Raw genomic sequence first — 15,916 nt, forward strand, 5'->3', positions numbered from 1 at the left:
GCTGAACTGCTTCTTCCTGTCTCAGCTCATGCTGGTGCTGCTGTCTTTCCATCAGGGAAATAAACCTTTCAGAGACAATCCTGTTTGCCTTGGTCAGGTAAGACTGTTTAAAGCTGACTTCTCTCTTCTCGGTTGGAGGAAACTCGTTTTCAGACAATTATATAGCTTAGCTTTATACAAACACAGCTCATTAGGAAGAGAAGCTTTTAGGGAAATGAATGAATATAATTCTACTGTCAAATCTCCCTACTCACTATGAAAAACATTTATGCTTTGATGTGTAAAATTCAGTTTCCTCCAAGAAGTAGTGAAGAAATTCAGGAAAAAATTGATAGAAGCAATAACAGATAATACATATAGACATAAAAAAATCTCTTATAGCAATCCTTCAAAATATTAATGACATATGCTTTAGCATTATTGTCAAATAGAGAAATAGCAATATGCTGTGCTCTGAGTCAATGTCAAAGATGCCTGAACCTGATGCCTGTCTACTAAAATGGCAAGACAGTGTTATTAACACTTTACAGCGATTCATTCCCTCTTCACATTGTGCTGATTTTCCCCAGTCCTACAGTGAAAAGAAGACTTTCTAAAGTACCAATCTATATCATTAATCAATTTTCTTTCAACCATTGTATTGCCCTAGAAAAGAACTTTGCCTTAATTAAATAATGTTATTTTTCCCCATTAGGTTCAAAGAGTCAAAACTTAATTACATGAGCTCTCATCTCTTCTCTCACATATAAATATTCTCAGCATTCTAAAAGCATAGGAAGAGACAGCTGATGTGCAAGGTATGTGTACGAGTATAAACATGTAGGAGGGGTGGAGGCTGCTGTCAGAAGGGAGGTGCAGGAACAAAATTAGCAAGGACAAATCTAAGAAAAGGCTTTTATGTGCAAGATGTGCTTCCTGTACAAGTGCAGACCTTTATATTTGGTAAAAAGGACTTGAAAATTAAGAACACAGCATTAGGTTCACTTCTGCATTTGCTGTTTTGCAAAAGCTTTTCTGCATTTTGTTTTCTTCCCAACACATCACACTGTATTTTGAGCACAGGAATGGAATATGCTGGTTTATTAGCAGGACCCAAGGGCTACTTCAATAGGTGATTTTTCCTAAGAGATGAGTATTATCCATGGGATAGTGAAGTGATAGTGAAGGCCGTAACTACAGTACAAGTTCTTAGATTATTCATTTGCAGCTCTGTCAAAGGGGCTTGCCTGTTTAATTTTAGGATTTCAACTTAGACTAGCCAGGGCCAGCCTTTGGGTTGTTTGATTCCACTCATGAATATTTTGGAACACCAAGAAAGAGTATTTTGCTGGTTGTCTCATTCCTAATGATATTAGTTAGGCAGCTTCTATTTTTTGTGCATTTCTGTGACTACTTCCCTCATCTTTCCTGCTTTTTCTATTTTGCCTCTCCTCCTTTCAGGCAGTCTGTCCTACTAATATATCTTCTGCCTCATTCATTCTCTCATAGTCTTGCTCTTTCACTTGCTTGTGTATCTGGAGGAACTTCTGGCCTTTTTCTCTGCTCAGGTCTTATCAATATCTTCCCAAATAAAATGAAAACCACAATTTAAAAAAAAAAAGAGATCAAATGTACTTCCCTTGTAGAAGGCTTGTTTTCCCTTCCTTCTCTAAATGCAGGAGCTTTACAAGCTCTTTGTTTAACCTTTGGTATCCTGCTGATAACCTGTTTATCTCTCACTCTGTGAATCTCAGCTTCTAAGGAGAACCCTGCCTCTCCTTGTGTGCCATGTCTTCTCCTTGCTCCTGAAAATTCCCACTGCTGGGATTATTTTCCACCTCTTGTTTGAAAACCTCCATTTCTTCTCCTTAATTTCTTCCAGTGAAATTCAAATACTTCATTCCCTTGCAAGACTCTCTGTGGCCTGTCCCACCTGGTTTGTCCCCTCCTGTCAGTATGAGAGTGCACTGTTGATGAGACATTAGGTTCTTGTCAGTTACTTCCTAAATCTCAAACTTTCACACATTCCTGTCTTTTGCTGCTTTTTAGGATAATTTTCCAGCAGAAAAAATTTAACAGATGTTTACTCATTCTGAATCATAGGTCTTTTTTTATCATGCCTACAGGAAAGTTGACAATGGTCAAACAGGAGGTCCAATGAAACTTCAAACTAATATTGCCTCTCTGTTTTCCTGTCTTTTTCCTCCTTTTCTTTCCCTATGGGCTGGCTGGTTTGTTCTTTTGGTTAGTTAATTTGGATGGTTATTTCTCTTGGATGGGAATCACTGCTTATTTTTCCAATCATATTTCCTCAGCAGTGTTGAGGGCCTTTAAGTGTAAGACTCTGAGTAACATATTTGAGCATGGAGGTCTAAAACATAGGTAGACAGTTCAGTAAATATATTCCTGTAAAAGTACACTTTTACTGAGTACTTCTATCTCTACACCAGGGCAGAAGAGCTATTTAATGCCACCTGTGCTATGCTATCAATAAAGATTTTAAGACTATCCTGTTCTAATTATAAAACCTTAAAAGAATTAGGGAACATTGATGCCATTCTACTATTCTAAGTGCTTAAATACATACACAGACAACCTTTCATAATATTGGATTACCTACAATGTTTAATGGAATTATCCTGGCAGCATCTTTCTGAAATATTTAAGAACCACTGTTTGTATATTACAGACAATAATTGGCATGAATTAAGCACCTTGCCAAAGGTCTTATGGTAAGTCTGCAACAGAGCAGAGATTTTGGTGCTGGTGTCCTAACTTCATGGCTGTACTGTTGCATCTTAATAACATAGTTATGCTTCATGATGTTTTAAATCAATCTGACAGCATCAAGGCTTGAAAGATATTGTGCATGATGCAGACTTTGCAGAAATCCAAACAGTATACATTTACTGTAAATATTATGGATGGGTAATTACATATTACAAGTTTTGAAGCATGAAATAATAATTTTAATGAGTGCATGAAGCATATACTCAAGTACAAATACAGGAAGGAACAAAAAGAAATTAAGACTAATATACAGCACATAAAAGTCAGTGGACAGGATCACTTTGAAAATGGTCAATACTTTTATGTAACATTTTACTTATGGTTTTATTTATTTGGTATGTAAATTACCATCAATAATGCAGATGCAGTACATAAGAAATGCTTTTCCTTCACTTGTTTTACTGGAATAATATTACATTGTTCATCTTTTCCAGGGCTATATAACTAAAACCCAAACTGGCTAAGGTGATGCCTTCACATTAGTCTTACTCCCATAACTCATGCACTTATCTCCACTAAAATCAATAGATTTTTGAGTGTGCGAGAACTAAAAGACAAGCATACTAAATACTTTTAATCCTGTGTTGGCAAATAGATATGTAATTGTGTTACACTTATCTCCAAGGCTGATCTCTAATTTGCATATTTTCAGAGTTTTGATCTATAAATGGGTTTTAATTTGTTGACTTTTGCAAGAACAGACTTGTTGGAGTGAGGGCAGGTCATGCATAATCAAAGAGTAAAACAAAGACAAAAGAAAGATGCAGAGAATTTGAGCTCAATTTCTGTATGAAATGCAATTAACATTATAATTTCCTTGTACCACACAAAGACCTTAATGTACTGGGTGTCCCCCATATTCAGGGGCTTTTTGAAAGATTCAAGAGATCTTTATCTATGCAAATGGTACAGAGTCTTATGAAATGAACATGAAAAATTTAGGCATGCTCTTTTCTCTCTTCTGCACTTGGAAAGCGGCACAGAGAGATGAAATGACTTTCAAAAGAACAAACACTGTGATATATCTGGAAGCAGAGCCCTCTGACCTGAACTGCAGCTCAGGGCATGAACTGAAAAGCTTTTCACCTTCTCTTATAAGACAAGAGTTCAACGAACTGTGGAAATGAATAAAATTGTACATAGGCTCTGTAGATAGAACTAGACATTGATATGTGTGGGTGCTTGAGAAACTGCCAGCTTATAACTCCTTCAGCTGTATGACAAAAGGCTGGGATGCAAATGTTATTTACACACAGACAATGTATATAAGTCCTTAAGTCCTGACACTACATCCCAAGATTAACAGTGTGTATAACCTGCACTGTGTCCCTCCCAAGCACTGCTCTCCCCAGGCTGAAATGGCAGCTATACCTCTTATTGTTTAGAGGTAGGAACTTGCAGTCAGTCTCCTCTCTGCAAATGCTATACAGAATGCAACTCAAACAGTTGCAAATCAAATCCCCATTAGTACCACTGACCTCATTCTTTACCTGGAATAATTCTCTCCAGAGATCAGTCATTTAAGTATATCTATCCTTGATAACCCAGTAGGCCTGAAAATGAAATAGCTTCTCTAATGCATGCAACAAGAATCAATAGCCTTTAAACACACAAGGACACTTTATTTTCTGAAGTGTACGGGTATATGAGTCATGCCATCACTAGACCAGTTCATTTTGGTAATTTGTAGACATAAGGACAGGTAGAGTTGTGGTCCCTGCAGAGCATACTGGATGGGCCATTTGCTCAAGACTTGGGAGCTCTGTAAATGAGACTTTCCTGGGAGAGAAGGATCTAGTGGACGGTATGTGAGCACAAGTTTCATTAAGGAAGGACAAAAGGAAAAGCACATGAGGGAGGTAAACATTAAAAGTGGGTCTTAGACACTGGGCAATTTGGAAAGTCTGTACCTCTCAAGTACCTCAACCAATGGGGAAAGAGAAAGGGAAATGTGGCTGGGAAATTAAGATAAAGAGGAGGCTGAGTCCTCTAACAATTTGAGAGACCCCATGGGAAATGCCCATGATCTGTCTTTTTATTTGAATAAAGTAACAGGACTCCTCTGTCTCCTTTTCGGAAATAAACCTCTAGTGTGTGTGTGTTAATTTTCCTGACACAAACAGTATCCTCTTACTTTGTGTTATATGTCACTGAGCTTTATCTATTAATTCTTCTGTTTCCCATTTAATCACATTTAATATGGGAGTGAATTTACACTAGCATTTCTATTAGAAAAAACAGCCACAATGGAAAATGTGAAAGTGATGTAAACAGTAGTCAAGCACAAGGTTTGGAAAATTGACCCATATTTATGCTGTGCAGCTCTTTACCTGTGATAATCACATTTAGAGTAACATTAATGGGAATATAACACAGATGTAGTTAGCTATAGCTAGCAGATTACTAATGGCTTGTTATTTTGAACCATTACTCTTAAAAAGTATGAGCTTATCCAAAACCTCAGCTCTATTTAAACAGAGACACAAAAAAACCTTGTTGAATCAGGAACAGAAATGAGACTGAACTACATACACCTCGATTTTCTTGTTCATCATTCACTACATTTAAAAAAAAAAAAAAAAAAAAAAGGCAGAAAAAAATATCCTGGTTATCTGAAAGGTTTGAGGGTAGGAGGGCTCTGCAGAAGCATCTGGACAGGCTGGACCAATGGGCCAAAGCCAATTGTATGAAGTTCAACAAGGCCAAGTGGCTGGAAAGCTGCCTGTTGGAAAAGGACCTGGGGGTGCTGGTCAGCACTAACTGAACATGAGCCAGCTGTGCCCATGTGGCCAAGAAGGCCAATGACATCCTGGTCTGGGTCAAGGGAAATCAATCTGGCACCAGGGATACTATGTTGGATATTATGAAAATTTGTCAAGCACTTGAAGAGGCTGCCCAGGGCAATGGTGGAGTCACCTTCCCTGGAGGTATTTAAAAGTTGTGTAGATGTGGCACTTAAGTACAGGTTTTAGTGTTGGAATTGGCAGGGTTAAGGGTTGGGCTTGATGATCTTAGAGGTCTTTTCCAACCAAAATGATTCTATGAAGCTATAATTCTATGAGTCAAGTTTGAGTGATAAAAAAATGCTGGAGAATAGATAGATGGAAAATCTGCCCACTTTTTGGATAGCTGTGAGCTCCATTATACATTTTTCCCCCAAGCAAACAGTTTTCATCCCTTATAAATTTTCTGCAGTGCAACAGTGGATTCTTGTACTAAAAAAAAAAATAAGATCTTGGGTTTTGATTTTCATATAAGCGTGGCTTTTTCAGGAGGGGAGGGAAAACCTCTCCCATTGTAGTCTAGTGTCTATTAATTAATATGGTTAAAGACAAATTGGTGAGATTTGAGTCATGTGAACTGATCAGTGAATCTATTTTTACTGTTGGTTTGTCTTTTTTATTCAATTTAATATTTAATTTGGCTTTCATAACAATAGCTCTAACCTGCTATTATGTTACAACTTATAGTAGCAGGAAAACAGGGTGTGTCATGTCAGTAGTTCTTAGCACAATAATAAATATGTATGTTGGAAATTTTTGCATGCAGCTATCTTGAACTGGCTGAATGACAACTGACTTTCACGACTAAATGAAGACACAAAGCCAGGGTTTGTGAATGAATGCCACAATCATCCACTATTCCAGTAAAGACAAGATGAAATCCTGAAAAGGTGGTGGAATTGAAGTTATTTAAAAACACTTACTGCAAGGAAGATCTGAAGAGAACTGTGAGCCACTTCTATGTACTGATATTCAAGGAAACACCCCGAGACAGTGATATAACGATGATCCTCTGGTGCCCAGTCTGGTGCTGGGGTTACTGAGGTCACAGTGCAGCCTGGCCCATTCTCCATCCACCAAGATCGGTGCATTGAGATGTTAAAAGTCAGAATGAGATCTGTTTCCTGCAGAAGAACAAGAAAAGAATTAATACCTGGGATGGTACTCTGGTATCCAATGCCTCAGTAAGAGATTTCACAGCATGCATAAAGAAGCAAAGAGCTGCAATAAAACTGCACTGTCACATGAAAGTTAGTGGAGCTTGCCTGCTGCAAGCAGAAGTAGCTGTACCTTGTCAGGCAGAAATACTTTGGTGCAGAAAAATTATCCTGCTAGCCAGGATCTGTTCCCAGACATCACGGCAGCCTAGACTACAGCACTCATTGCTTTTAATTGCCTGTTTCCCAGTGGATACCATAAGGGTTGATGGCCCATGTTTTGTTGATCTGATGTACCAAACTATACAAGAATCCCCCAGAATCAAGACTTCATGCTCTTTAATACACACACATCATATGCAAGGAGTTTTTTTCTCAGTAAAGGAGACCTATGGTAGCTCTACTGAAATATTGGAGAAGATTGAAGAAAAGGATCCTACACATTTTGCTTGCAGACAAATCTCTTTACAGTGCCTCTCTCTGATGCCTAATTTCTAGGATCCTGTAAGGAAATAGTGAGTGTTGCCTTGTCTAAAGACTACTCAGCTAGTTAAAAAGGAGGGGCAGAGGCGTGCAACCTTTAACTCCCATACAGCTACTGCGATGGAGTAACTAGTCAGCCATGCCTTCCATTAGGATTGCATTTATAAATAGTTCATAAAGGATTAATAAATTATTAATATACATCATAAACAATACTACAGATATTACTTTCATAAATTATACGTGGTTGCACATTACTTGAGGGTGTTACACATAGCTATAACAAAACTATGGACTCTGTGGATTCTGTAATAGCCTACAGTGTTTACCAACATTTCATAAATAATTTATTACTGTAACCTCATTGTAAAGTGTGACTATCTAGTCTCTGTGCACATGTGCTCAGTCATGCAAAAAAAATTGCTGTTAAGTAATATCTTTGCAGAGCCAAACTCTCCCCACACATAACCTACATTTTTTTCAGCCTGTTGATGTCATTAATATTTAAGATTCTCATAAAGATTTCAAAATGTAACTATTTAATTAGGCTTAGCATGCCAAAAATAATAGAATGCTATTCTGTAGCAGATAAGTTGCATTCACATTTCTGTCCCTTCAAAATGGCCATTTTTTTCAGTCCCATTTATTTCACCTTTTTGCACTAAGTGATGATGAGGTAATTCCATCCAGAGAGATTTTGGATAATGTCACACATCAATTGATCTTTGATTGCACTTGACACTGCAGTGTAGCTTAATGTTTTTTTTCTAATTTGCAGTTCCTACCAAAAGTATGGAAATTTTTTACATTAAAAAAGTAAAATTGATCGCTACCCTGCATAAGCACACACAGCTATCAGATGGCAGGAAGGACCTTAAATATGTTTGCAATGAATAATTTCCCTTCATTCCCTCAACAGTCCAGTCCACCAAATAATGAGCTGTATGAGAAAATTTAAAATGCTTCATATGAATTTAATCATGCAACTAACTTCAAGCATTTGTTAGTTTTGATCAAAGCTACAGCAAACATTTCTATAAACTATGCAAAATGTTCCCAAATATATATATTGATGTTATAAGTTATGAGACTTATAAGACTTCATCCCCCAAAACCATCTCCTTTCTCTGGTTCCTTCCCTACTAAAGCCATAGATACTGCAAAGTGTCTGCCATGTGTTTCTTGGAAATAGGAATTTTTTTTCACCCAAGCCAGAAGATAATTTTTCTTTCTGAAGGCAGGGCTGCTACAACACCTCAAGTAGAACACTGGTCTTTTCACTTGGTGTAGGAAGTTGAAGAAAGAACATCTTTGGAGTAACTTTGCTTAAAGTAATAGATTTAATCCTAAATGACTAAAACTGGAATCCATCATGTTATTGTCAAAAGAACTTTCAGCCATTCTAGTTACCATGGAAAATTCTAAACCTCTAGTCTCTTACCAGAGATGCAGCACAAATGAACAGGACTCATTGTCTATTTCTATTTTACCATTTGCAATATTTTGAGAAGAATCATGATGGACTAAATTTATTTTACAAAGTGCAGACTAGGGATAAAAAAATGTTTTCCTTGAAAAAGAAAGGGATAAACTGGCTTGCAGGAACTGAGTATTTGTTATGCATCTTCCAAATGAAGAGAAAATGGATCAAGAGAAGCTATACATAAAAATCAAAACTGGTCTCTGTGAGTAGAATATAATTTCTCTAGAGGCAGCTATTTTTGCTTACCACAGGTTCAATAATCAAAAATTTTATTAGTTAAAAGCACAAGTAAATTACATGGGAAATATAATTACACATTAAAATATTTATGATTACATATATAAATAAAGCTTCACAAATTCTAGCTTTCTTACATCTCTGAATTTATCCACAGATGATATTTTTGAAATATTTACACAATTCCTTTGCACTCAAATCATCTTTTGGCAGTTAAGTTGAATGTTGTGACTAGGACTTGTTTCGTTCTGCAATACAGTCTTTGAGTGCTTACCAGTAAAAGAATTACTATTCTTTATCTGGTCTATATTCTATTTCTTTCAGTAATAATCACTAAAAAGTAAAATTCAGTGAATAATCAGCAAAACACTAATCTGTGTTTATTTGCCTTAAAATAGAGCTGTTAGCTAGCATAGAAGTGTTATATTCATTAATTCTTATTCATCATCATCATCATCCTCCTACTGAAAGCCACAGCTTCAAATCTGAGAGCTTTGAATCACGTGGTTGAGAAGGCTTTCGAAAAGCAGTTGTTCTATACTGAACCAGTTAAGGAAAAAGGTCAGTTTCAGAAAGCAAAACAATAAGATGTGAAATCTGGTTCTGTAAGATTAGAGACCATTCATGTCTCAGGTCCAACTTGGGTGGATTAAAAATGACAATAAAAAAAAAAATCTTGAGAAGTCAACATTGTGAGTCAGACCTTGCAAATTTCTATCCCCAAAATATCTGGGATCAGAATAAGCGTAGAAGGATCCTATTAACTACAAAGCTGCTGCACATTTAAATCTCAGGTATAAATTCTTATGTGCTTTGAATTTGCCGATAACCTTCAAGCCATGTCCCATTTCATGCAGCCATATTAGCAGAGCAGTTCCTGTTGCTCAGTATTGAAGGTCACCCAGCTTATGAAAAAGTTTCCTTCAGTGAGAAAACACTTAAGGACTTGAATCCCCTTGTAGAACTGTGGAAGCCACGAAGGGGATGATGTATCTATCGTTAACATCTCTTCTACTGACAGCATTTAGAGCTATTTTTGGACAAACTCTGCTTGCTATTTACTTTGTTCACTGTTTGAATACAGTTTTAGTGGACATAGACAAAGTCTACACTGGAAGCTGGGGATTTATTATGCTCTCTAGTGTATTTGCCGTCTGTTTCCCTTCCAACATCTGTGTGGCTCAGACTTGTTCAGGGAAATGCAGAGAAATGGTCTGATAAGCCTTGAAGCTATGAAAACTAACAAGAATTGTTGATACACATTGGGCAAGCCAATATGTTGTTGTTCAAAGTCTGTATGTCAAGGAAGATTTCATTATCCTAAATTCAACAAACAGCTGCTTCCTTTGTGGACATAGAAATGCATCTGTAAGGGCTTTATTGCTGATCACTGTGCTGCTTTTGTGAATTCTGCTGGTATTTGTAAAGCTTTTTAGTGAAAATTGGTGCATTAAAGCAGATTTTGATACTCATCAAGAAAAAAAAACACAAAGGAAAACATTTTGTAGGACATGTCTGCTGACATTCTGAAGATGTGTTGATATATGTAGTGGTCAGGAAAAGTACTGTTAGATTAGACAAATCTTGAAGTTTGGAGGTCTCTGACACTCACATTTCTGAGACTAGGATATGAGACCTCTTCAAATTACATCTGTAACTTTATTTCAGCTTAGTTGGTAAAAAATTTTGAGCTTTGATGGTTTTGTGCTTATGTTTAATAGAGTAGATGACAACATTTTCTGGGGTCAACTGCACAGTACGTAGCATTTTCTGGCTGAGGACAGCTGATGACAGAACATGGCAACATCAAGCTTTGTAAAAGCTGCTAGAAAAAGAATAAAATCTTTGTAATCAGACACAACAGGAGGACAGCAGTGCTTAAAAGGAAGACAGCTCTTTGTGTATTGTATTAATACTAGCACATATTAGTAAGGGCCCTGTCTCTTTGCAGAAATCTTATATTACTGTTTCAATGATTTTTGTTGGTTGCAGCTCAAAGAAAATAATTACAAACAGTGTCACGAGAAGAAAGAGGCAGGAGTGGTTCAGGGTGATTCTCCCTGAAAGTCCAGGAGATCTTGCAGACTCGGGGAAGTTGAATTGTACTGATTTCAATGGCTGTGTCTTGCTGTGTCATGGGAAATGATTTCTTCTGTTTTTCTAATTAGGAATTGCTGAAATCTGTGCAAACCTGCTAAGCTTCTGTACATCTTTTGTCGAATACAACCATGTAACCACTAGTTTAATTTATCAAACTAAAACTAGCAAGAACAGGCTTCTTGGAGAGTGAACAATCACACAAGGTTTCAGAGATAAAATATCAGGGTCTGAAAGCATTTATAGTTCTGGATGCCTAGGATGCACAGAGGCCTCTAATTCTTGTTATCTCGCTTTTCCACTAAAACTAACTCCCACCAGGCAGTACCATTTTCTCATGCAAGCAGACTTTTTCCTATCTAAAGAAAAAATCTCTCCTAACTGAAGAACCAAAATAGAGCTTGTCAGCTGTGTTTTTCTTTATTTTTGTTTTTGTTTTTTTTATGGTTTTTAGTTTGTTTTTTAATTTCCAGTTGATATATGGAAAATAATTATTGTACAATTGTGTAGGGAAAATGGATATTTAAAGATAATTTTTTTCTATTTTGTTGCATCTGAATTGGGTTTTTTGCCTCCCCAATTTTTGTATATGTGTGATGTGTTCCTTTTCATTTCAATTTTTTTTTCAGTAACCTAGATTTCTATTCTTTAATTTCCTCTTGTAAAACCGTTTTTTACCAGTATAATTGAAAATTGTTTACAGAATCTGATTTAGCTGTGCGTCATTAATCAGATAAGGTTTAACCAGTTTGAATCTACCCAACTGATATACTTCTGAAGTTCATCAATGAAAACAGGCAAAAATTATCCCCCCAGTAAAAAAATCTTTTCTCAGTATTCTGTAAAAAGTGCTATGAATGTATTTTAAGTGATTTCCAGTGTACCAAATATACTTCTGAATGACTTTAATTATAATGTTACCAGCATGAAAGAGATGACTCAGATGTCCTGATTTTCTTCTCTAAAATAAAACTAGAATATTATATCAATAAAAGACTATAAATAATCCTCAAAAAGCATAGTCACTGCTGTACAGAACTTGACATTGTCAATTATTATTCTATCATACCTGTCAGTTATCTTCTGAAATAGCAAAGCTACAAATGTTATATTAATTTAGATTTTCATATTTTTCTAGTAGGTAAATATGCACACTGAAAAACATAAACATTTTACTCTGTTCCCTTTCTACTCATTAAAAAAAAAAAAGAGACACCTGCTAGGCTCCAGAATATTAATTTAATTAGTTCAGTGGCATTGACAATTTTATTAACATCATTCTTCAAAAATTTTCTATCTATTTAGTTCTTCAATTAAAATAACATAAAAAGGAAGTAGAAACCTCAGTTTATATTGCAAGGTTAACATGATTATGACTGCTCCACGAATATTACTCTTCCATTAATGTTTTTTCATATTTTAACGGAATATTTTTAGGATGTTCTGGATTCTAAAATCCATTGAATTTTTCTTGTGCAGAACATGAGAATTTAGCCCTTCACAGTAGCCCAATGTAATTTATCATGAGGACTAGGAAGTTGCAGTCAAATAGAAATTTTAATTTAGTTATTGTATATATTTAGCAAAGATCCTGATTACTAAAATTTTTCTAATTTCTTGAAAAATTTGTGGAGGATGTAAGCTTGTGCAACGATAAAACACACTGAAATGAAAAGCTAACCAGAAATATTCACATCCCACAGTAGTAGCTAACTCTGCCAAATCTTATTTATTTCACACTGTGCAGTAATCAAGGATATCATTTTTGAATTGCGAAAATTTGTTTAAGGAAATCGAGTTAAATATAATACATTGTTTTGACAAACTCCCATTCTCTGACAAAAACATTTTATATCCAAGCTCTAATAATGTGATTGTACAGTGGACAGTTTTCCAGGTGATCTACGTTGTTCTATCCTTGGGATTATCAGATATCATCTCTGCCCCATGAAACAAAACTAGCAAAGAATTTTATGATTGAACTAAAATCAGTGTGGTTCTGGATCTCTTTCTGAAGTGAAGTGAATATTCTGATAGGTTTCCAAACCCTGGTTATTAATATTGAGGTAAAAATGCATGATGAATACTGCTTTTACAATATATTAGTACCAGTTTTTTAATGAGGTTTTTTTTTAATGCTTTTAAAGATATTTAGTTCACTATTCTCTCGGGACTATTTGTTTCCCCTTTATTTTTAAGCAGTAAAGGAAGTATATCTCTTGTCTTGGTCTACCCAGGCAAATATACAGATCAATAGTGCTTAGAATTTTCAGACACAAATATGCATAACCTTGTAATTCTAAATAAAAGCTCCTCTAAGCACAAGTGTTGCCTGGAATAAAAGGGAAAAACTCCAGAAAATATTTAAAGTGATAATGTGAAAAGCAGAACTTTAATGCAAGCTTTGAGGTGCAAAAGTTTGGCTCTGCACATGGGCACAATTGATTTACTACAAATTTTATAAGGTTAATGAATTATATATCTAGCAGGTACATCCAGTAACAGAGTACTTGTCCCAGCAACCCTCCCTTGGATCTTTTCCCTATTTCCTGTTATGTCTTCAATGTTCAAGTGCAAAACAGAGTGTCCTTGTTAGAATTCATCTTCTTGAGAATAAGACTAAACAGAATTTCAGGAATGTCTTGGGTTAGCTTACTGTTCTAAAATGTGAGAGAAAGAGCAGGAAAAATAATACAAACTATATAACAATGTATTAACAGCCTAAAAAACTACAAGTATATGAAAAATATATAAAAAGCAAAAATCTTTAGGCATCACATCCTAAATCTTTAGGACATGTTAAAAAAGACTATGCAAAGTTTCCAGTGAGCTGGGTTCACCATTCTGAAGGCTGCATGTAGAAAGATCTAGGCCTTGATTAAAACTGCAGCATGAGATTAATGTCCTTAAAATTATTTTATTTTTTAGAAAAAATGGTTTATCAAGTTACCAAACCATCTCAAAAATATGTTGCTTGATCATCTCTGCCCAAGGGAAAATTTTAGTATGGTCCAACATTCAGTAAGGAAGGATGCATAAGTGTATGACGTAAAACTTAAGCATCAGACAGTTTATAGATGTTTGCAGAAAGACATTCCAGTTGATGTAGTTTTTTCAGTGTCCTCTGGTATTGGTTATTATTTAGTGCTATGTACTGTAAAGCAAAATGCATGTGTACAGTGATAAATTTATATTTTCTGATTCCTATTCTTTTATTATCTTTTAAAGTGTAAATAATTATCTAGTTCCTACAGTGTGTGCAGCAAAGAGTAAAAGGAATTTGGACAGAGTTCTAAAACCACAAAAATGGTGTTGCTATCCCAAAAGCAGTGTAAAGAAAGCTGAGATTATTGTAACAAAGGCGGGCTTCAAGAAATATCAGGCTGAGGAGAAATATATGTTGTGTACATTGTGCTCTAAAGCCTAAGCCTTTCTATTCGGTGGTGATTTTATAAGCATTAAGATCTCAGAATGATTAAAATGAAGCCTAGATAAGCCAGAAAATTATGGAAAAAGAATGTGGAGTCATCTTTCTCAGTTTGATTCACATCTATTGCAAAGTGAATATTTTCAGAAGGCTTTACTTCTGTGGGGAGGTTGCAATGAGCTAAAGCATCAATTTTAAAAGCATAGCTTGTTCTCACAACCCACTTGCATTCTCAGTGAGAAATAAAATATCCAGATTTAAATGGTTTGAATTCATCTGAAAACGGCAGAAGGGACCCAGTTGAAACAGAGTGAAAAATATTTCTGAAGGACTCTGAAAACTCTAGGTTCTGAAGCCTAGATAAGATGTTGAGCAGCACACCAGCCACAGAGTGACTATCAGGAAGCACAGAAGGGAAAGTGCAGCCTCTCTCCACATAGCCCCTGGGTGCTGCTAAAGAAATGATGTGGAATACCTGCACAGCATCAACTACTTCAGGTTCTTTCACTATAACTTATTCCACTCTTGACCAGGCTGACAGATGTCATCATCCACAGTGCTAGATTCAGATCTGAAGCTTGCAACATTCATGTACCTTGAAAATTTGGACCAGTAAAAGAAAAGTTAGATCTCTGCAGAAACACTGATACGTGCCCACATGATGTGCACAAAGCCTGCATGTAATAGTCTTTATTGCAACACTGCTGAATATCAAAGGTTTCTGGCTCTTAGTTTAACACACTTTACTCTTTGGTACGACTTTCCCCAATTTTAAGGAACTGTACAGCTTCAATCCATCAGGTGACATGGGAAAACCTGTGTCACAGTTTTCAGTGCAAGAGCTACTTTTACCTCAGCCATACCTACCCAACAGACTTTAAAAACCACCTTAGATTCCTGTCTGAAAGACCCTATTTGATTTTTTTAATAAAAAGATATCTGTCACAGGAACATGTTCTATGACTCTGATAAACTTCAGTTCATACAGTGTTTATTCATGTCCTTGTAGGTGATGGTAGTTATTACTAGAATACCTATGGCTAGATCAGATTTGATAAATCAACTTCTTTTCACTTTACATGAACTAATTAATTTAGCAGTAGGTGAAATTGCTCTCTCTTTTTGTGGTGTCATGTCACTCAACATGGACCACAGATTAATTTTATATAAACTAATTTGACTATCCAATACAGTCACTTAAGTACAGAAATAATAAGATCTAACTAATAAGATCTTGAGCACAGAGTGAATTATGGAAGTTTTGTACACTGGCTGCTTCCCATGTTTATAAATTATTTTAACTAATTTTAAGAAACAAAGTACACAGTTGCTTCTGTTCTAGGGTTGAAAGTAAGTTCTTTATAAACTTCTATTCTGACATTAAAAGTTTCATGGAAACAGATGAAAATAATCTTAATCACCTACATTAATAAACAAACCATAGTCTCTAATTAGCTGACGTTAGCAAACTTTTCCAGTG

The 15,916-nt window shown here is 35.8% G+C and overlaps 1 protein-coding gene across 1 annotated transcript in view; it reads right to left on the reverse strand.

Moving 5' to 3' along the window:
* Positions 1-15,916, reverse strand: part of NKAIN2 (sodium/potassium transporting ATPase interacting 2) — a 286,503-nt gene that overhangs the window by 71,794 nt on the left and 198,793 nt on the right. Inside the window, exon 4 of the mRNA XM_033512926.1 lies at positions 6,476-6,676. Coding sequence (XP_033368817.1) covers positions 6,476-6,676 — 201 coding nt within the window. The remainder of the gene's footprint in view (positions 1-6,475; positions 6,677-15,916) is intronic.

Source organism: Parus major, chromosome 3, assembly GCF_001522545.3.
Source record: "Parus major isolate Abel chromosome 3, Parus_major1.1, whole genome shotgun sequence".
Taxonomy (NCBI): domain Eukaryota; kingdom Metazoa; phylum Chordata; class Aves; order Passeriformes; family Paridae; genus Parus; species Parus major.